Raw genomic sequence first — 22,529 nt, forward strand, 5'->3', positions numbered from 1 at the left:
TTAATTTTACAACTTATAAATCATCTCGACTGTACATGTAGTTCATTTTTCTTGACAATTTGTTGCAGTCACTATGACACACATGAATCTTTAATTTTGTTTTAAATGTAATCTGAAGTGAAGTATAAGTGATTTAGTTTAAAAAGAAAAGTCCAAGGCAGGGGCTGCAGATACACCCCAGCACAAAAATACACATCAGCTATTGGATGTCACATAAGTACAGTCTAACTTCAATAACTCGATCTTGAAGGGGATGAGGAAATAAGAGTTTCAAGGAGTTTGGGTTTTCGAAATTAATATATGAGAGTTCAAATTTGAAACTGCATTGCAGCTGGTTGATTTTGCTTAATATTGTAAAAAAGAAGTATGCGCTTCACTGTGAACTCTGAAAACTATGCATCCCCACAGTTGGAAGGCGAATTAATATATCGCTGTCAATTGACACTGACGATGTTCACACTCTATGTTCTACGTTGCGACCAAAATGTTATTGTCGCCGTCTGGCGACCAACTCCAAAAATGCCTAAGTATTAAATTATTTGGCATGTGCTTTCAGTCTTAACAGCGAAAACCAATGAAATTTGTTGACATCATTGTGCAGTCGGAACATTTGTGAATTCCATATTAATTTTCGGTATCGTTCGGAACTCATCGCTGATTTGAATGATTTGGCTAAAACAATCCAGATACTTGGGAAAACAATTCAGACATTTCGATTGGTGTGTTATTTTAATGCAGACAACCATTTGGTTTATCTCAATTGATAGCAATTTCTGGACCATGTATGTAATCAGCCGATTAAAGAAGTTGAAATTGCATTCAACACAAGTACAAAATCAAGTAAAGGTTTCTCACTCACTGTTCATACTATCCACATTGTAATCAAACGTGCAAAATGGAGACCGATTATTAAACAATGCATTACAAAATGAGCATTTCAACAATTACATGACCAGTGTTAAGAGATTAACGGTATCCCGATATCCCGGGGATACCAGAATTTAATTTTGGATACCAGACTTCAATAACCCAGTATCCCACCGGGATACCATATAATGTTGTTGGGGTTCTTTAATCCTGCACTTTTATTTTTCGCTGAAACAATGAAAGTCGTCGTTTACTGGTGAAGTTAAGTAACAGTATTTTCGAGCTCGAACCCAGTCTAATGCTATGGCGTAACAATATCTCCCCCAATTCGCTACCCAGTCTAATGCTACACTGGAGCAATAGCGGCATAGCAATAGACTGGGAACCGCTAAGTCGCTATTGTTTTTGTTGGATGTTTCCTCCCTTCAAATTTTATTTGAGATATTGATTCCACATCTGCAGAAAATTTATACAGGTAGGTTTATCATTAGTAATGTCAGAAACACTAATACATTGCTGCTAAATATTAATTTATGTCAGTATTACTCAAAAATAGATGCAACAAATCTTTTTGCCAATTCCATTTGACTGCGAATTTCACGAATTCCGCCATTTCGATTGCAGCGTAGCAATAGACTGGGAACAAGAACAGTGTTTTCCAAGTTTGTTACGTTATTTACGAATTTCATTTAAGTGGGATAGTAAAATCTCTGGTGGGATACCAGATTTCGAAATGTTAGTATCCAATGGATACTGCCCAAAAAAGTTAATCTCGAACACTGGTAACGCTCTTTGATGCACTAGGAGATGTGTTACAAATGTTATGGGGGGAGGGGTTGTTTGTAAAGATTTACTTAATGGCAACATCTTTAAAACAATGCGATTTCTTTTTAAAGCAAAAACTAAATACCAGCAACCATACATGGCCATATTTTCTATTAAGATGAGTTTTTAATCATTTATTTATTTATTTACAATAATAAATCCAAAAGAAAAAAATGCAAACTGAATAATGTTGGTTAAATTGCATAACTGTGGCAGTGAAAAATAGAGAGGGTGACAGGGGTGATACATAATTTTAGAAGGAATGGTGGTTTTAACCTGTTATGTGGAGCAGGGTTATAAAAAAAACCCTGCCAAAGTTTCCATTATGTAATTACTGAATGGACATAAGTATTGCGTTTGATCTGCTAACCAATGTTTCCGCCCAGCATGTAGAAGCATGGTGAAAACTTTCAGAGCGGCAAAATGTTAAAATATTACAATTTAAAACTTCAAATGCTAATCAAGAAGACGAGACAGGTGAAACAAATACTGAAAAGTCAAATGAAGGCCAATCTGAGAAATCTGCAGCTGAAACCGAAACAGAGCCTAGCCAAAAAAACTTGGCTTTTAGTTTCCGTGGCTTCAGCATGACGATAATACTGACACAATGCACTATACCTATTGTAGAAAAATTAGCAAACAAGTTGCTGGCATAAATCAAATGAGGGGAGAGAGTTCTTTCTGTATACCCACCACCCACAAAATATTTTATTTAAACGGTAGGATAGGTAGGGAAAAAAATAGTCATATGAGACATAAAATTATAATTACAGTCCCTCCCACCTCCCTCATGCGATCAATTCTGAAATGGTCCTCATTGCAAATTCATGATTGAGTGAAAACTAAACAATTTCATTGTTTCAAATTATTTATTTAATCCAGCAGCATAAGTCATGTATAATGTTATGATGGTTATAACAAATGCATTTATAAATGATACCAAAAAAAAGAGTAGTGTGGCAAGCGTAGAAAACTGTTCACACTGAAGGAGGGTCCTTCTTTAAAATAAATGAATGCTTCTTATACATATATGGGCCTGGCTGATACGGGCACGGAACAAGACAACTTCATCCTCCCTATATAAGACTGCCACTCTCCCAGGACTGGCTTGACAGAATGAAAGTTGTTGCCAATGGATAGACTTAAGTGCAGGACCATGCTCAGGCCTGTGGAATTAGAAAATTTTGTACTAGCTAGCTGGGCTAGTACATACAAAAATTCACTAGCCCGCAGATATTATCACTAGCCAGAGATTTTTCCTCAAATTTTATGACCACTTTCATTTGCCATATAAAACAAACCATTCGTCAGCAATTTTAATTTGCAACTGAAACAAAAACGAAGAAAATAACTGTTCTGTAATTAGAAAACAATAAAATGTTCCACTTTTGACACTGCAAATTGTCACACCATGTTAAAGTTTATTAACTTTCTATAATGTTTACATCTGTTCAGACTTGGAAATAATTTGTTTGGTGGTGCCTGTCAAAATGACCTATGTCAATCAATTTGAGCCTGTCATAAATGAAACTGCCAGTCACCAAATGTTGAAATAATGTTACTGTTGTCATTTATTATTATGTACATATACCCTTATCTCAACACTAGAACTACTTTATATGATGCAGTGAAACCCATCTGAACAGTACACCCATGGGCCAAATTGAGCACAAATGTAAAAAGTCTGGTTTTGATGGGTATTCAGCTTAGATGGGTTTGGATTCAGGCAAATGTCTGTGTTGTATTCTGTTCACCATTAAATATGGAAACAATAATAAAACCGGCAAATAATTACAATCAACAGGAAACGGAAGGAAGGAAATGGTTTATTTAATGACGCATTCCAAAGCATTTTTTATTTACGGCTATATGGCGTCAGACATATGGCTAAGGACCACACAGATATTGAGGGAGGAAACCCGCTGTCAGCACTTCATGGGCTACTCTTTTCGATTAGCAGCAAGGTATCTTTTATATGCACCATCCCATACACAGGATAGCACATACCACGACCGTTGGTGTACCAGTCGTGGTGCACTGGCTGGAGCGAGAAATAGCCCACTGATGGGGATTGATCCAAAACCTACCGTGCATCAAGCGAGCGTTTTACCACTGGGCTACATTTCGCCCCGTTGATAAAAGGATGCAATTAATAAGCACTTTGGGTTGGGGATAGGGGTGTTTTGCTCGGAAGTCAACATTACAGAATTCAAAATTGTGGGTCGTCAGACTGGCTATTGGGTTTTGATATTGATTTGCCCTGCATGCCCCCCTCATTTGTTTCATTAGGAAATGCTGTACTGTAACCCTTGAAATTCTAAGTGTTTTTGGAAGAGCACACTCCCTTAACCACAAGTTCAAGTAAATGCATTTTTATCCTCCCACACACACCACACACACACACACCTTTCAAATACACTCCCTGGGATCTATTGCCCTTCAATTTTCCACATATTTGTATTTATAAGTGAAATTATTGGTGGTCAGATTTTTAGATATGCTCATCCAGTGGACAAATGAAAAATTCCACATATTTTTATCACCGAGTGTGACATCTGATCTCTCCTTACTGGCCATCAAATGTGAGTTGTGTTTTTGTAATTATGTTTTGATTAATTTTTGACAAATTACAATGGCAGCTGTAACTGACACTTTATATTCGATGCTTTATTTACGAATCATGCTGTAATGCTTGGTTACTCTGTAATCAGAATATTTCGCCAGTTTTATCCATTTAGATTGGTCAAAAATTCCCAAATACTGTTGGTTATGATGAGCAATTCTGATTATTAACATTAAAGCACATTCCAGAGTTTTGATTTCTTACATATAATTTACATTGTAATGAATCGATTATAAGCACTCAATCACACTACTGGGTCTAAACAATTACACGTGCATTACAGGGACCTCTGGATTGCAAAGGGGTGACAGCTTATAGTTGAACCGTGGCTATGGTGCAGTACGGGGGTCTTATTTTCAATAAAATGTTTTGAAACATACACCCCTACAAGTCACTTCAAGTGTTATGGTCAGCCTGATGATGATATATTTGTAGATAAACATATATTTAGAGATATTGTTCTGATAGTTTAATCAAAATTTCTCTGTAGTTTATATCAATTTGATAAAATATACTACCCTTTTCTGGTGCAGAGTGGCCTTTCCAAAAGAAAAAAATTAAATACTGATTTACATGGGTTTGAAAGAAAGGCATTCAGTCTTGCAACAGGTTTCCTAACAAAAATGATGCCATTATTAAAGAAAATTATTTTAATTGGATATCGCATTAAATATATTCTGACATTTTGATGTAATATAACAGCAATAGAGAAGCAGAATTTTTCATTTGTCCAACGGACAAGTACATCGAGAAATCTATTTGTCCAGCAATATTTTCACTTGTCTAAATAAATGTTTTGTTTTATTTAAGTACAATGCCCCTATTTTTGATTTCTCAAAATTAAACTGTATTGAACATTTTTACTTGTCCACTGGACTACCATTGATGTACATTTTGCTTGTCTGAGCAGATTTTCACTTGTCAGGACAAACGGACAAGTGCTTATTTCGAACAATGACACTTCACTGCAGACTGACTACATAAGGACACTCGATTGGAAATTCAATGTGGGGGTTGGTGACTTTTGGATCAATTTTTCAGGTGTCTATTATTGAAAATTTAGTCATTTGGTTTTTTAACCAATAAATAAGAGGCTATTTCATGGGGGTTTTCCCCAGTATGATTTTTATGTCAACAAGTTGACATAAAAATCGTATTCGAAAAAGAACAATGAAATGGTATATTTATTATATACATCCTTTCTAATTTTTGACAATATCTTTGCTTTTTGTTAATATCTTTTGCTTATTCTATCGAAAATATTCAACGCCATGATACGTTTCTTTCAAAGTAACAGAAAATTTACTATTTTAAAAGAAATTAGAATAAAAATAATCTTTATTTAATTAAATTAACATTTATTTAATAATACTGCTGTGCAAACACACTTGACAAAGTGATCCACAAAAACAAAACAAATCTAACCCAAAATTAATTTTAACTTACACTCAACAACAGGAATTGTGCCATTATTTAGCTTCATATTCAAATAATTACATTTTCTTTGCATCAATACACTTTACAACACAATCTGATTGATCCAGATATGCTTACATTTTTTCATGCATATCTCGATGAACCGAAAAAAATTAAACCACGCCTACCAAAGCCTACCCCCTCAGCTGACTTGCACTACTTCTGTGCAACAAGCCGGATTATTCAGGCAACCAGAGATATTTAGGAGACAGATACCAGTAATAGTACTTTTTTATATGATAAATTAATGGAAAATGCTATTGCAGAGTTGACTTGTATACACAATGATAATAAAAAAACAATCCACCTCTTCGCTAATGAAATGAGACTCGGTCAGTGGCCAAAGAAATGTAGGTATGTTCACACCTGAAACTTACTTGTAAGCGTTGTTCTACAGCTGTTGACAAAAAAAATTAAACGGTTCCCTCGACAGTGTAAATGTTTGACACATTCCCTTTATTCACACAAAAATAAACTAAACACGAATCGGACAATTCCTTCCAATATAACTAAATGATCCGTAAAAATGCACACACCAGCTAGAGGAAATACTGTAGCGTTGTTTATCAAAATGACGTCACTTAACAAATGACTAGGGTGCACAAATGTGAAATTGTGATAGGCAAGCTGAAATTTGTTTGCCCAACATCATCTTGTGGTTGCCCACATATTTCATAAAAGTTTTATGAATATAATTTTGAACTGTCATTAAAATGAAACTGAAATGTTTTTATTTAGTTTAGTTTTATTCCTTTTTTTAACATTATTTATCTACAGATCATCTTTGCTTTGGCTGTCGCAGTCATAATACTTTGATGAACTGGATGGTTATTGTTGTAGTTTGTGGCCTTTCACATGTCTTGTGCCCTTTGCCAATAGCCACCATTCTGAAACTTATCTGTCTGCATTGAACTCGTCATGTGGTGGGTCGTCACAGGCTATTTTCATTAAGTTAACTCTAAAATTATGTGATACTCGTTTCAACGGCTGCATCATCCATTACCAAAGATTGTGACAACGACTCTTTAACATCGGTGCGAGAAACGAAATCCGGAAGTAAATTTATCTAGTGGGCACTGCTTAAACGCGGATTGCCGAATAAAATAAAGTTCATATATGAATCAGTATTATTTTTGTGGGTTTTTGTAATTTTTATGATATTTTAGATCAGTTAATGACGATTAAAATTAGGCAAAAAATCTAAAAAGTTGCGTTTACTTACGGGCATTTGTAGCCAGCTGTCCAGTATTTATGTCGATTATTCCCAATAACAGTGGTTTTCTGACCAGATTTTTTTTTTTTTAAACGAACTACAATTCATATCCCAATATTTGGTGATTTTCGTTGTTGGTAAAACGATCAAATTTATTATCAAATCAGCTGTCACAATCAGCTATCCAGCCCTTGAAATTCAGACAAGTTTGCTACAGCAGTTAAGTGCCGTCGTAAATCAATTTTGCAACAGCACTACAGCAGCAATTTTAAAGAAAAGATTAATGCTGTCAAAATTATTCATCTATAATCCACTGCAGTAATAATATGCTAAAAGATGACATCTCAGCTTTACTTTAGCACATTTCTATATCGGAATAAACCAATTTATATTAATGGATCACACTAGATTATAAATGCTTTTTTATAGGATCTGTAATTGGACAGAGTTCAGAGAAAAATGCCTACAGATTTTTCACCACTCTCAGATTTGCGACGGCAATGAAGTGCTGTCACAAATCAATTTTGCGATAGCTTTTGCGACGGCATTGCCAATTGCCGCCGCGTATTTCAAGGATTGGCTATCGATCCTTGAAAATGACCGCGACGTGCTTGTTGTCAAGCGAAAATACTTGACGAAAACCACTTGTGGAATTCAAAATTCCAAGCTATTTTCCACTGAAAAACAACAAACAAAAGCTAGCATACTGTAGAATAAACTGTTTCCTGTTAAAAAAAAATGTTTCTGGTGTGGTATACAAAACGGCAGGAAATATGAATTGGGGAATGCACAGTATACAGAGTACAGTATGTCATCTGGCACGACGTTGGGCGAGATATCTTGCCTGCAGTAGTCAGAAGGTTAAATATAATTTGTACAAATGAAACTGAATTTTCTAAATGACAAATGCACATTTTAAAACCCAGGAAAACTAATCGCAGTGTTTTCTGTGATTTCATGGTGCCATATCAGGCATAGAAATAAGCATTGTGTCTGGTAACCCATTTACAGGTTACCACAATATATAGCCTGGCAACATATAGGTTAACACAACTATATGATACCACAACTATATGAAAGTTAGAATTTAATTCCTGTTATTGGTATGACTAACAAAATCTGGAAGTAAATTTATCTTGTGGGCGCTGCTTAAACACGGATTGCCGAAATTGCTTTGCAATTGCACAACTGCGCACGGACATCAGTGCAATTTCATATGAGAAAACAAAACACGGAAGTAAATTCATCTAGTGGATGCTGCTTAAATGCAAAATGACTATAACAGCTTGCAATTGTACATCGATGCAATTCCTTACCAGAAAGTGAAAAACGGAAGTCCGGAATGCATTGCCTGGTTTACATTTGAAAACCAAACTACCATCGTTGAAATTTTTGTCCAGAACGAAACGCCGTTCTGGACTTTTCTTACATGTGGTAACCTCAATAACCTAAACGACCGCTCTCAACTTATTTCGATGCCTGTATATGTAAATTTTCGCTTTCCATGATTGGAAATTTAGTAGTCTCAATAACCCACTTGTTGCTTTCCGGTCAGTAAGAATCATAAAAGTAATTCAGAATAACTCAGCCAATTTCGTTACAGATTTTTTAAAGAGACATGTTTAGATAGGACATTAATTCTTCAAAAAGTTTGTTTTACAGTTTTAAATTTTTGATAGGGTTAAGTAATTAAAAAATAATTTGACCGTTATTATTTTAAATTTAGACTTAATGAATATTTGTGCAAGATTAGAGTTCTTCATTATAACTTCTGAACAGTGTTGGTATCACGACAATGTCGGTGCTTGCTCATTACGAATGTTCTACCAAACTCGAGAGTCTTATTAAATTTTACCCCCATGCTGGCAGCTGGCCATGGGAATAAAATCGGACTAATGGAAAGGCAACCCAACTTCAAATGTTTGTTTCCCTAGTACTTGCCCAGATATTTTTCCATTTACAGCATCACAAAAGGTTTTTATTAAATTGTCTGAAATAAATTTGGAATAATTGTTTTACTTTTAGTTTAACTGTAATTTAATGTGTAGGCCTATTGGGAGGAAATTTTACAAAGAATAGTCAAAATGTCTATTTTTCAAAGGCAAAACGTAGTGATACTGGATTACGAAATATAAATATTATGTTGCTTTTATAGAACAAAATGTTTAAAAAGGTATTGTATATAACTAACCCTAAACTTACACTAATTCTAACATATTGTTGGGGGGGTGCGGGCGGATATTATACCAACATTTCTTTCTTTGGTGCCAATTATCAGTCTACAGACATAACTGATAAACCCTGGTATATCACACTAAATGTGGTTTTAAAAAGAATTAGTCATGAAATGCAAAACTACTTGGGGGTTTTTGTGTGTAAAATTTGATTACATATGGGGTAGGCTACACCATTTAAATTAATTTTATAACTATTTTATTATTTTTAAAAATGTTTTTTGCTTTAGTAATGCTCGTCATGTGAAAGAAACATCATACACCTTAATATGTTTTTATTTTTTTATTAACATCTATTTTTCTCGTCTTGCTACATTAACTCTTAATGATAGGCCCCCTAAAGATGTTCAAATGGCATAAAAGTTTAAAAAAAAATGTTAATAAGTTCCCCATAGCACAATGTAGATTTTAATTAATTATTAATCAATCACTATTATATTTAAAAAATGTATTATGCTTATGTATCTAACGCATTACGTGATTTTTTTCTTCTAATTTTAAATGGACCTTAAAATAAAATTAAAATTAAAAAAAATAACAGCCATTAGCCTACTGAAAGTAAGATTACAAGAACTTGATTACGAATTACGCAATAAGATAATAAAATCACAGCTTTTAACAACAAAACTGATGAGAGCACAATATCTAGATGATGATCTATATTTAGACAGGTTCTAGAGAAAAACCATGTACCGTACCTGATTTGATCGGCGATAACTTCTCCGATCTGTTACGTTCAAAATAATCTGAACTTAAATGCAAAGTTTGAATGGAATAAGTTTATTTTTTATTTACAAACGATTATCGAACTAATAATACTTAAAATGTAACACAAACTTACCATGTTCAAAACAGGGTAGAACAATTCTTATAAATCAACAAAACAAATGCAACAAACTCAAGAGGTACCGTGTCAGCCGATAGCTTCTGACAGCTTCCCTGTATTTCCAAAAGGTTAGTCAATAGCATAAAGGGGGAGGTATGAATAGATTTTTAAAATTCATTTAACAGTTATGTTGAAAGTAACATATCCCAGATATACTTAAACGGAATAACATTAAATAAAAAAACTATCTTTTTAATTATGATAATAATCTGCATGGCAGATTAATGACTACGCAGAAGAAGAGAACAACCTAACACCCCTACATAAAAGTTGCATGGCACGTGCACTTTCATGACTCGTCTGCTGGATGGTATTTCGCGCCTGCCAAGAAGTCGAATGCAGACACATTGCTTACTGGTCATTGTCATTAGCTGTTTTAACGTTATATTGACTAAGACAAAATAGAAAATGGCAATCGTTTTAGTGTTTATTTTACACACAAAAATTCAATTAAAAAGTATGTATATTTGATATTTGATAAGAAACTAATAGCAGTCACAAAATGAATTACTCCGCAGATCCGTTGGGGCCTAATTTTGGAACGAGGAGGGGGAGGGGAGAGTATAGTCCGATTGACATTTAAAATGGTACCAACACGGCAACAGCATGTCCTAAAGTTTTAAAAACTGTAAAAGCACATTTCAAGATGGCCCAAGTAGCTGGCAACTTCACATACCAATATTGATTACTACTGGTAAGCCCCTATATATAATATAGGTTACCTCCCTATTTTACAATGATCTACGGCACTAGCGCTGGTGTGTTAGGATAATTCCACATTACTGAAGGTTAAGGGTTTGTTTTGTTTGACGATACCACTAGAGCACACTAATTAATTGGTCAAATATTATTCTGAGATGTGGCTATATTTTCCCTTTGGCAAGGGATATCATTTATATTTTATATGCTAGGCCTATTTCTTACAAGCACAACAGCATACCATTGCCATCGAGGGACACTCGATGGATTGGGAAAAACCCTATGGGTTCGTCGAGAAGGTTCGATCTTACGACCGTAACACCTCTGGCGAGTGTTGGTTTAAACATATAATTATAGGCGGCTCGTAAGCGGGCAGGCGGCACTGCCCCCACCCCCTAAAGTCTGAAGCTGGAGTTCAGGCATGGCGGAAGCAAACTGTGTGCCTATACACGAGGGGAGGGGGGGGGGGCGGGTGTCTGACAGAGATTGAGGGCGCAAAGTACAGTTTCCTGCATTCTACAAGTAAACTTCATTTCTGCCTTTAGATTTAGGCCTACTACCAGTAGTATTGTTGATTCAGAATTATTGGGGGACTCTACCGGCCTCGGTGGCGTCGTGGCAGGTCATCGGTCTACAGGCTGGTAGGTACTGGGTTCGGATCCCAGTCGAGGCATGGGATTTTTAATTCAGATACCGACTCCAAACCTTGAGTGAGTGCTCCGCAAGGCTCAATGGGTAGGTGTAAACCACTTGCACCGACCAGTGATCCATAACTGGTTCAACAAAGGCCATGGTTTGTGTTATCCTGCCTGTGGGAAGCGCAAATAAAAGATCCCTTGCTGCCTGTCGTAAAAGAGTAGCCTATGTGGCGACAGCGGGTTTCCTCTCCAAATCTGTGTGGTCCTTAACCATATGTCTGACGCCATATAACCGTAAATAAAATGTGTTGAGTGCGTCGTTAAATAAAACATTTCTTTCATACTGGGGGACTAGAGCCCCACCAGCCCACCCCCACCTGCTCCGCCGTGCCTGGAGTTGCTAGGGTATACGTTGCCTCTCTACCAGTTGAAAAGCTATCTAAATGCAGTGGATTTGAATGAATATATATATATATATATATATATATATATATATATATATATATATAGGCTATACACGCGCGCACGCACACGCATGCACACACGCACGCAAGGATGAACACACACACACATACACACACACACACACACACACACACACACACACACACACAGATGTAGCAGTAGGCCTGTATAGATGTAGGCCTATAGTTATTCCACAGGGATCGCCGTTTTTTTTATCATGGTATTTACAAGTTATTTAATTCTGAGCCGACAGTTTTCTTAGTTACACACCAAAAAATAGTGGGGGTTTTGGTAGGCCTTTTTCCAAAACATTTTTAGGCTACTTTTCTTCTTACGTCAAACCAAACTGAAATTATTTATACTCCCAACCCCCACCCCCCACCCCCCACCCCAAAAAAACACAAAAAACACAAAAAAAAAAAAAAACATTTTTGTAGGAGGATGGGACAGACTGTATATATATATATGACTTCATATTTAGGCCCTAATTACTGGTCCCTCCAGTTTAGACCCCACCACACACACACACCTACCCACCCCCATTTACCTGCATCTTCCGACGCATAAAGGCGGGACATATCCCAGTGTTAAGCACTCGCCTGATGTGCGGTCGGTCTAGGATCGATCCCTTTCGGTGGGACCACTGGATTATTTTTCGTTCCAGCCAGTGCACCACGACTGGTATATCAAAGGCCCTGGTATGTGCTATCATGTCTGTGGGAAGGTATACATAACATATCCCTTGCTACTAATGGAACAATGTTGTGGATTTCCTCTCTAAGCCGATATGTCAAAATTACTAAATGTTTGATATCCAATAGGCAATGGTTAATAAATCAATGGGCTCTAGTGGTGTCGTTAAACAAAAACAAACTTTAACTTCCGACGCATATGTTTAGTGTATCTACTGGTAGTTGACGGGGCTGGATTTAGTTCAGTCGGTTGAGTTCTCCCCCGAGGTGCTTGCGTCGCAGGATCGAATCACCTCGGTGGATCCATTCAACTGATTATGTTTATTCTCGTTCCAACCAGTGCACCACAACCAGTCAAAGGCCGTGGTATGTGCTTTTCTGTCTGTGGGGAAAGTGAATATAAAAGATCCATCGCTGCATTAGGAAAAATGTAGCTGGTTTACGTATCTATGTGTCAAAATTACCAAATGTGGTATCGTTAAAGAAAACAAACTTTAAAGTGTTTAAAGACAAGTGTCTTTAACTGATTTTTTCAATGGTATATAGTAGGAGCCTACATCCATGGGGCTGTCCAAGACGGCGCGCTTATCCGAAGAGATAGCTTTTTACCTGCTTAGACAACTCCATTGGGCTATTTCCTTTTCCAGCCAGTGCACCACGACTGGTATATCAAAGGCCCTGGTATGTGCTATCATGTCTGTGGGAAGATGCATATAAAATATCCCTTGCTACTAATGGAACAATGTTGCGGATTTCCTCTCTAAGCCGGTATGTCAAAATAACCAAATGTTTGACATTCACAAGTCGGTAAACAAAAAAAAAGAAACCTTTTGTTTAGACAACTAAACCTTTACTGAAACACATCTAAATCATCACAGGAAATCTTAATATATTTTACACCAGCAGTGGCGTAGCGTGTGCGGGGCCACCGGGGCGGTTGCCCTGGGCGCAAAATTCTGGACTGGTGGAAGGGACTCGGGGAGTGCTAATGGTCCACTGGTTAGGGGGCGCAATACTTGCCTTACCCCGGGCGCTGCCAACCCACGCCACGCCACAGTGACTGAGTACCAGAGTTATATTGAAGCCAATCATTTAATTATGTATAATAATCACAGAAGATATTAATATATTTTGCACTCGAGTTATATTGAAGCAAATCATTTAATTATGTCTGATAACTGGCCCTAAAGTAACACAAATGATAAAATTCAGGTTTGCAGTTTAAGTATGAAACAAATGCTAAAATGAACAAAACAATAGCTATGAAGACATGTCAAATAGACATTCCTGTACCAATGGAAAAAATCTGGGAATGATCAAAGGCTTGTATCTATGGCAATACGCGTTTTTGTAACACCGGTACTAAATATTACTGTACTGTGACAATACGAGATTTCACGTAGACAAAATGCTATATTTACGTGAAATCACAGTACAATTTCCGTAACAGTTCCGACGCAGGGCCGTAGCTATGATTTGTTTTGTTTGTTGTTGTTTTTTTGTTTTTTTGTTGTGTTTTTTTTGGGGGGGGATGAGTGGGCAGATGAAATCTTGCAACGAATGAGTACGGAAGACGCAAAACACTAGGGAGCCGGGGGGAGGATCGGGGGTCATTCCCCCCCCCCCCCCCCCCCAAAGACATTTTGAAATCTAGCGGCACTGAAAAAAAATGTTGCAGCCATTTCAGGAAGGTTACTTACTTAAAACGTCAATATCAATAACCAGTAAATTGTCATGTTATTTTTACCGGATTAAAAAAACAAATGGAGGGAGGAAATGACATGAGGTGGAATGCCAATGGAACTATAGCGGAGGTTTGGAGGGGATGGTTACGTACTTAAAACGTCAATATCAATAACCAGTAAATTGTCATGTTATTTTTACCGGATTAAAAAAAACAAATGGAGGGAGGCAATGACATGAGGCGGAATGCCAATGGAACTTGAGCGGAGGTTTGGAGGGGATGGTAAAAAAATTTAAAATTAATATATAATAAAATTTTAACTGACGCAAAATTTAGGGGGGTGGGCGGGACCCTGCCCTCCCCCTAGATCCGCCTCTGGCTAGGATGCACGTTTTGATCACTTTCAGAGCGATTTTTGATGCGCTATGCCACATTTCGCTGACCCTGCACGTGCATTATAGCAACCAATAACATAGATTTGAAATGACCTACATTGGAAAATTATTTACAAAAAGGCCACTTTGCATTGTATCAAAGGCGGATCTAGTATAGGGGAGTCTTACATCCCAACCCAACACAACCTCTTCGATCTGAAATCATAGGGTCGTCAAACACCATATTATATTATTAAATTGAAAAGTAAAAGAGCGCTTCCCTCACTAATGCCATTATGACATAGATGTATTGATCAAAATAAACATAATATAAAAAAACAACAATATAAAGTTAAAGTTTGTTTGGTTAAACGACACCATTAGAGCGCATTTATTTATTAATCATCGGCTACTGAGTGTCAAACATTTAGTAATTTTGACGTATGGTCTTAGAAAGGGGAAACCAGCTACATTTTTCCATTAAGCTTAGTAGCAAGGGATATATTATATTCACTATCCCAAAGACAGGATAGCACATACGTTTGATATATCAGTCGTGGCGCATTGGCTGGAATTTAAAAAATCGCAATAAGTCCACCAACAGGGATCGATCCTAGACAGACCGCACATCAGACGGATGCTTTACCACTGGGCTATGTCCAGCCCCACCAATATAAAGACACACATACCCGTCTTGCAAAAACACCAACTGAATCCACTCCTGAATTTATATCATGATCATTTGTGTCATGGTTTCGTTTGAAAAATGTTTGCTATTGGAGTTAAATAAATATCCATGTATTTATGATGTGGCATTAGGCCTACATCGTTTGTACAAGAACAAAGGAACTGTTGGAAATTCCCAACGCCAATGACAACACATTTAACTGATATACTAGTAGTTACCTTGTTATTATTAACCATCACGATGATAGATAAATGGCCACCATGCTTTTGAACAATTTCCCATTTTTGAATTTGTTTGCTCATAAATAATACGCCATGTATGCTAAACATAAATTATCAACATATTGTATTTTATCTGTCATCTGTTATGATCAAGAAAATATTTTCTAACTAATCTTCTTTTGTTCCAAAAGAGTATCCCATGTAGTGGCGACAGCGGGTTTCCTCTCAAAATCTGTGTGGTCCTTAACCATATGTCTGACGCCATATAACCGTAAATAAAATGTGTTGAGTGCGTCGTTAAATAAAACATTTCTTTCTTTCTTTCTTTTGTTCCAGGAGCGGGATTTAGTTTAGTCGGTTGAGTGCTCGCCTGAGGTGTTTTTTCTGCACACAAGGCCAAAAATTGATTTCTGTAGCTTGGGGAATCTTGTTTTTACGTGATGAGGGTGCTAACCTCACGCACAACCCTTCTTTCTCATCCGGGCTTGGGACCGGCCACTCGTACTCAGCTTTAAGGATAAATTTATCAGTTATCAGGGCCGTAGCTAGGCCTTTTTGTTTGGGGGGAGGGGGGGGGGGGGCAACTGAGTAGTTAATACTCTGAAACTCCTTAAACAGTTAAGAAGAGAATTTTCTTTAAGTTTCTATAATGCTTTCCGGATTTTTTCGGGGGGGGGCAATTCTTTCCCCCCTGCCCCCTCCCCCCTGCCCCCGCTAGGTTAGCCCTGATTAACTTAAACACGAACAATGAATAATATATGTACTATTGCCAGTGTAAAATATTACATGTAGGTGTGTGAAATCGTATGGTACGGTGACGAGAATTTAGTCTGGAAATGTTGGGGTGGGGTGGGGTGGGGGGGGGGGTTTAATCATGGAGTAGAAAAGGACCATTTGTTGGTCTTGGCGATGCAGTGAAGAGAGGCCATCAAGATGCAATCCTTCGACAGTTGACTGCATTTTGTAGATGAACTGTTGGAAAGGAAAGGAAATGTTTTATTTAATGACGCACTCAACACATTTTATTTACGGTTATACGGTTAAGGACCACACAGTTATTGAGAGAGGAAACCCGCTGTCGCCACTTCATGGGCTACTCTTTTCGATTAGCAGCAAGGGATCTTTTATATGCATCATCACACAGACAGGATAGTACATACCACGACCTTTGATGTACCAGCCGTGGAGCACTGGCTGGAGCGAGATGAACTGTTGGAGGTCACAGACCATTATAGTGATATTCAAAAAGAGGGAAAAGCAAACCCATGTACTATTTTTGCTGTGATTATGTATCTAATACCAGAATACTGGAGTGTTTGTTCCTGACATTGTCACACAAAGACAAAAATTGTAAGACAAAAATAGACGTTTTAGTGTCCTACTCTATATAAATAAGGATAAAACTGTGGTTTGTCCGCCCCCCCCCCCCCAATCAAACACACACGCACACACATACGCGCGCGCGCGCGCACACACACACACACACACACTAATAGAGGCCGTGACCTCCACTCCACACATCGCCCTTAAAGGCCTGTGACAATGACTTGAGACTCGAGTCAGAGTGTTGCGTTTAACGCAACACTACCATTCACAGTTTTCAATTGTTAACCCGAATCTATTGATTTGAGCATCTATACATAGGGCCTAGCATATTTTTGCACATAAATAAAACATCTCAATCAGGACAAAAGGCAAATGTTTATATTTTCGCCATGATAATTTCAAGTAAAATTTTATCAAAGATGCTCACAGACTATTGGCAGTAAATAAAGTGTATCATTTCAAAATGGGGGGGGGGGGCAACATTGACACTGGCATAGGGGGTATGTGCCCCCCCACTTTTAACATATTTTGCTTTATATTTGCTTTATAATAGTGTAAAAGTGTGTCAATATAAAAATGTGCCCCCCACCCCACCCACCCACATACACACTTTTTGGCACCTTCCTACGCCATTGATGGGGATAAAACATTTTAATTTAAGTGTTGATGTTTTAGCGTTTGATTTACAAACCTGACTTGTGTTCCCGTATGATACTGACAGAAGTGTAAATTCCTGTTGCTAAAAAAAACACCCAAAAAACCTTATTATAAGTAATATTCCTGTCCTGGACGGAGGAGCCGGCTTAAGTCGACACCTACGCCCATTATAGGCGTGCGCTACAACAGCTTGCTCTGAAAATGTACGTTAAGCTCTATGACCTGACCTGACCAGTTGGCTACTATTATCAAAAGTAAATACTTTAAGTGGACCTTGTTTTCATGGAACCTAAAGACAGTTTCTGGGGAATGTTTCCATAACTTTTTAAAACCTGCATGTATAAGCTGTACATGTAGATCCTACTAATTAAATATCCAGAGATATGAAAAACAGGAGAACAATTACGTCAATGGTGATTAAAATACCAATCACAACTGATTTAACAATTTGATAACATATTAAGTTTTACCCAGACAGACACTCGTTTTAAAGGCAGATACATGTTATGACTAGTTGTGACAAATGAGTAATTCTTTTTATCCTGGAGATAAAAAAAAAAGGGTGAGAAAACCGGCCTCGGTGGTGTCGTGGTTAAGCCATCGGACATGAGGCACTATGCTGTGGTGCACTTTCCAACCAAAATACCACAGAAAGCATCACTGGTGCAACTGCAGGCTTTATAGATAGTACTAAGCCAAATAACTTCCGGCTGGGTGAAAGTTTGATAGACAAGTTAACATCATAAGTTAGCTGTAAAAAAAATAGTTTCATCTTGGCAAAACATTTATGAAATTTTATTTCATCCAATACCACTGTGTCAAGTAGCTTTGCGCTTGAAACGTGTATCCATGGGTACCTGTAAAAAAAAAGTACTAAAATTTTGTGCGGAACTAGGGTAGTCATAGACACTATCCGTTATTTCTGAAATGAGCAGCTTGACCCCCTACCCTCCATTTTTTCTGATTGACTTTAAAGGTGAGACGCCGTAGCATTTATATCCGTGGTGTTTATGTGAATTGATATCCATGCAGGTAGGAGTTTCAGCCACATGTTACTTTTGTCGTCTATGGGATTTGATTTGGCAGTATACACCCCATAGCACGTGTTTTAACATACGATATTTACATCACCGTTTATTTTGAATCATATGGATAATAAGCAAATATATGTATATACATGCTCATAAATCACCTGTGCGGTGTAAATATTTACAGACCACTACACTCGCCCACGATGGCTGCATGTTGCAGGTAGCAGCGCAATGATTGTAGAAACTCGTTGGGGATTCCCGATTTTCCTTTTATGGAAGGCCGTGGAACACGATATCTTTGTTGTGATAGCCTGTGCGAGGTATGACTTCGCGCGGCAGTGTTACATGTTATACAGGTGTGTATGATTATTGGCAGCACTGTTGGTCAATCAGTATACGTTATCCTTCCTATCGTCTGCTCACTTGGGACACGCTTCATGGTGAATGATGTTGATTTAAAAATTAAAAAAAGAAGTGAAAAAAGTGAAAAACCACTAACTGTAAATATAACGTACGGTTCTTGTATAACATTGTATGGTATAGTTCTGACTGAAATTTAAAGTTTGGGTTTTTGTTTTTGTTGGGGGGGGGGGGGGGGGAGAAAAGGAGGGGGTCGCGCGCGCACGCGCGCGTGTGCGTGTGCGTGTGCGTGTGCGTGTGTGTGAAGGGGTTGCTTAGAAAATGTTTTGTTTTATGAAACCACTAGATCATGTCGATTAATTCATCATCGGCTATTCCTGACAGCACATACCAAAGATCGAATACTTCTATCGTATATATATATTTTCAATATACGTACACATGTGTATTGCATATACATATACATACACATACGTGTTCTGTTACACATACAGATACAGTTAAAGTTTGTTTTGTTTAACAACACCACAACAGCACATTGATTTATGAATTATCGGCAATTGGATGTCAAAGATTTGGTAATTTTGACATATGGTCTTGGTGAGGAAACCCGCTACATTTTTCCAATCAGTTTCACGGAATCTTTTATATGCACCATCCCAGAGAAAGGATAGAACATACCACGGCCATTGATATACCAGTCGTGATGCGCAGGTTAAAGCAAGAAATAACGAAATGGGGCCCACCAACGGGGATCGATCATAAGACTGATTGCATTAAGCGAGCGTTTTACCACTGGGCTACGTCTCACATTAACTTTAAAGAGACACGTACGGTTCTTGTATAACATTGTATGGTAGTTCTTGCTAAAATTTAAAGTGTGTGTGTGTGTGGGCGTCTTTTTTTCTTTTCTTTTATGTTTTAGTTTTTTCACCGAGATAAATCCACTCACCCCTCCAGAAATAATAAACATTTCTAAAACGTCAGTGACGTTTGTTCCATGAACACATTGGTCTATTTGCAGTTTTAACCAGTTCTCAACAACTGGTAAATAAAAAAACCTCGTGGTATGTACTATCTTGTCTGTGGGAATTCTATGGTTGTCAATAGCAGTGTTTCCATATAAGCAGTGCGGTTTGTGTTGTTTCCACATTCCGCGCCCGCGCCCCGTCAAAAACCGCGCGCAATAAACGGCTCTAATCCATTTAGCATTTAGGGAAAAGTAGCCCAGTGGTTGCGGTTGCGGGGAATTTTAAAATGCTCATATACCACGAAGGTTTCGAGCATGTCTGTCCCGGGTCCCGTCTCTGTATAGCCAGAGGCCCGACCCGGGGCAGATGGCCCAGTGGTAAAGCGTTCGCTTGATGCGCGGTCTGTCTAGGATCGATCTCCGTCGGTAGGTCCATTGGGCCATTTCTCGTTCCAGCCAACCGGCCTCGGTGGCGTCGTGGTAGGCCATCGGTCTACAGGCTGGTAGGTACTGGGTTCGGATCCCAGTCGAGGCATGGGATTTTTAATCCAGATATCGACTCCAAACCCTGAGTGAGTGCTCCGCAAGGCTCAATGGGTAGGTGTAAATCTCTTGCACCGACCAGTGATCCATAACTGGTTCAACAAAGGCCATGGTTTGTGCTATCCTGCCTGTGGGAAGCGCAAATAAAAGATCCCTTGCTGCTAATCGGAAGAGTAGCCCGTGTAGTGGCGACAGCGGGTTTCCTCTCAAAATCTGTGTGGTCCTTAACCATAATATGTCTGACGCCATATAACCGTAAAATAATGTGTTGAGTGCGTCGTTAAATAAAACATTTCTTTCTTTCTTTCGTTCCAGCCAGTGCACCACAACTAGTATATCAAAGGCAGTGGTATGTGCTATCCTGTCTGTGGGATTGTGCATATTAAATATCCCTTGGTACTAATGAAAAAATGTAGCGGGTTCCCTCTCTAAGACTATGTGTCAAAATTACCAAATGTTTCACATCCAACAGCCGATCATTAATAAATCAATGTGCTCTAGTGGTGTCGTTAACCTAAAACAAACTTTAACTGGGAAAATCTGGTACAGAGATTATCAGCGTTGTGAAGACGGCACCTTATCGGCTTGAACAATGTTCATATGCTCGCGTGCGCAATTGTTCATGCGTGTTAGAATTAGAAAACAAAAGCGTCCCTTTGATTTAAAAATGCTATTTTTGTCTATCGGGGGGGGGGGGGGTATTTTACTTTGTGTGATACTTTTTGTTTTAATGTACCCAAGGTAATTTAGGCTGTGTGCGTATGTATATGTGTGCGTGCGTTTAACAGAATGTACCCCTAAAACGTTTGCAGAAATTCGCGAGCCCGATTCCACCATAATACTAGTAATCAGCGTACATGGGAAACGGTTTTATTTGTGAACAGCACAGGTTACGTGTTGAGCATACCGCGTTGAAAGCTTGGTAATCTTATAGGTTAAATTATTATAATCATCAATCATCAATCATCATCGTCATCATCACCACCACCATCACCACCACCACCACCACCACCACTACTGCCACCAGACTCGTCGCATTTGGACCCTTTCTTCCGCACTCCATGAAATATCAAAACTTAAATATTAATGTTTTCCAAATATTTGCCCGTTTCCAGCAGAATCTTACAACATCCCAAGCATGTAGGCAGAAGAAATTTTGTAGATCTGAATCATCATCATCATCATCATCATCATCATTGTCGTCGTCGTCAAATTATAATTTTAGAACAATTAAGTATTATTAAAATATACTGACGTCCAACAGAAACTTTACAAGGCTTGAAGTTGTATTACAGAAAACCCATATGGGTGTATGGCAAGTGGGATATGACAAACGTCACAATGCACTTCATGGTACATGCAAAGTGTTTGTAAGGTGGTTTCAAAATGTGTTCTTTTCGATTAGCAACAATATTTATCAAATTATTCAAATTTTATGTATGTAAAGTTTACTTTGGACGTCAGTATATAATTTTCGCGTAGGCTAACGTTATTTATATACGCTTTCGGGATAGCTGCCGCTTTTCAGATCATCATCTAATGATACACACCACCCATGGCTAGATTGGAAAGTTTGGCTACCAGAATTTTCTTGGAACTTAGTTACTACCACTGCACACAAATAGAAGCATTCAGGGGAAAAAAAACACCCAACAACAACCAAAAAAACCCAACCCCACAACCAACCTCAAATTTTCAACAAACAAATAAAGAAGAAGTTTGTTTTGTTTAACAACACCACTAGAGCACATTGATTTATTAATCATCGGCTATTGGATGTCAAACATTTGGTAATTCTGACATACAGTCTTAGAGAGGAAACCCGCAACATTTTTCCATTAGTAGCAAGGGATCTTTTATATGCACTATCCCACAGACGGAATAGCACATACGACGGCCGTTGATATATCAGTCGTGATGCACTGACTGGAACGAGAAATAGCCCAATGGGCTCACCGACAAGGATCGATCCCAAACCGACAGTGCATCAAGCGAGCGCTTTACCACTGGGCTACATACCGCCCCAACAAACAAATAAAAAAAAAAGAACCATGAAA

General features: G+C 38.0%; 1 protein-coding gene across 2 annotated transcripts in view; it reads right to left on the reverse strand.

Annotated features, from left to right (window-relative positions):
• Nucleotides 1-10,185, reverse strand: part of LOC121380383 (protein boule-like) — a 42,677-nt gene extending 32,492 nt beyond the window's left edge. For both annotated transcript variants that reach the window (XM_041509173.1, XM_041509172.1), the window contains exon 1: nucleotides 10,080-10,185. In XM_041509173.1, coding sequence (XP_041365107.1) covers nucleotides 10,080-10,082 — 3 coding nt within the window. In that variant the 5' untranslated portion in view covers nucleotides 10,083-10,185. The remainder of the gene's footprint in view (nucleotides 1-10,079) is intronic.
• Between the last annotated feature and the right edge of the window lie 12,344 nt (nucleotides 10,186-22,529).

This window comes from Gigantopelta aegis, chromosome 9 (assembly GCF_016097555.1).
Source record: "Gigantopelta aegis isolate Gae_Host chromosome 9, Gae_host_genome, whole genome shotgun sequence".
Classification (NCBI taxonomy): Eukaryota; Metazoa; Mollusca; class Gastropoda; order Neomphalida; family Peltospiridae; genus Gigantopelta; species Gigantopelta aegis.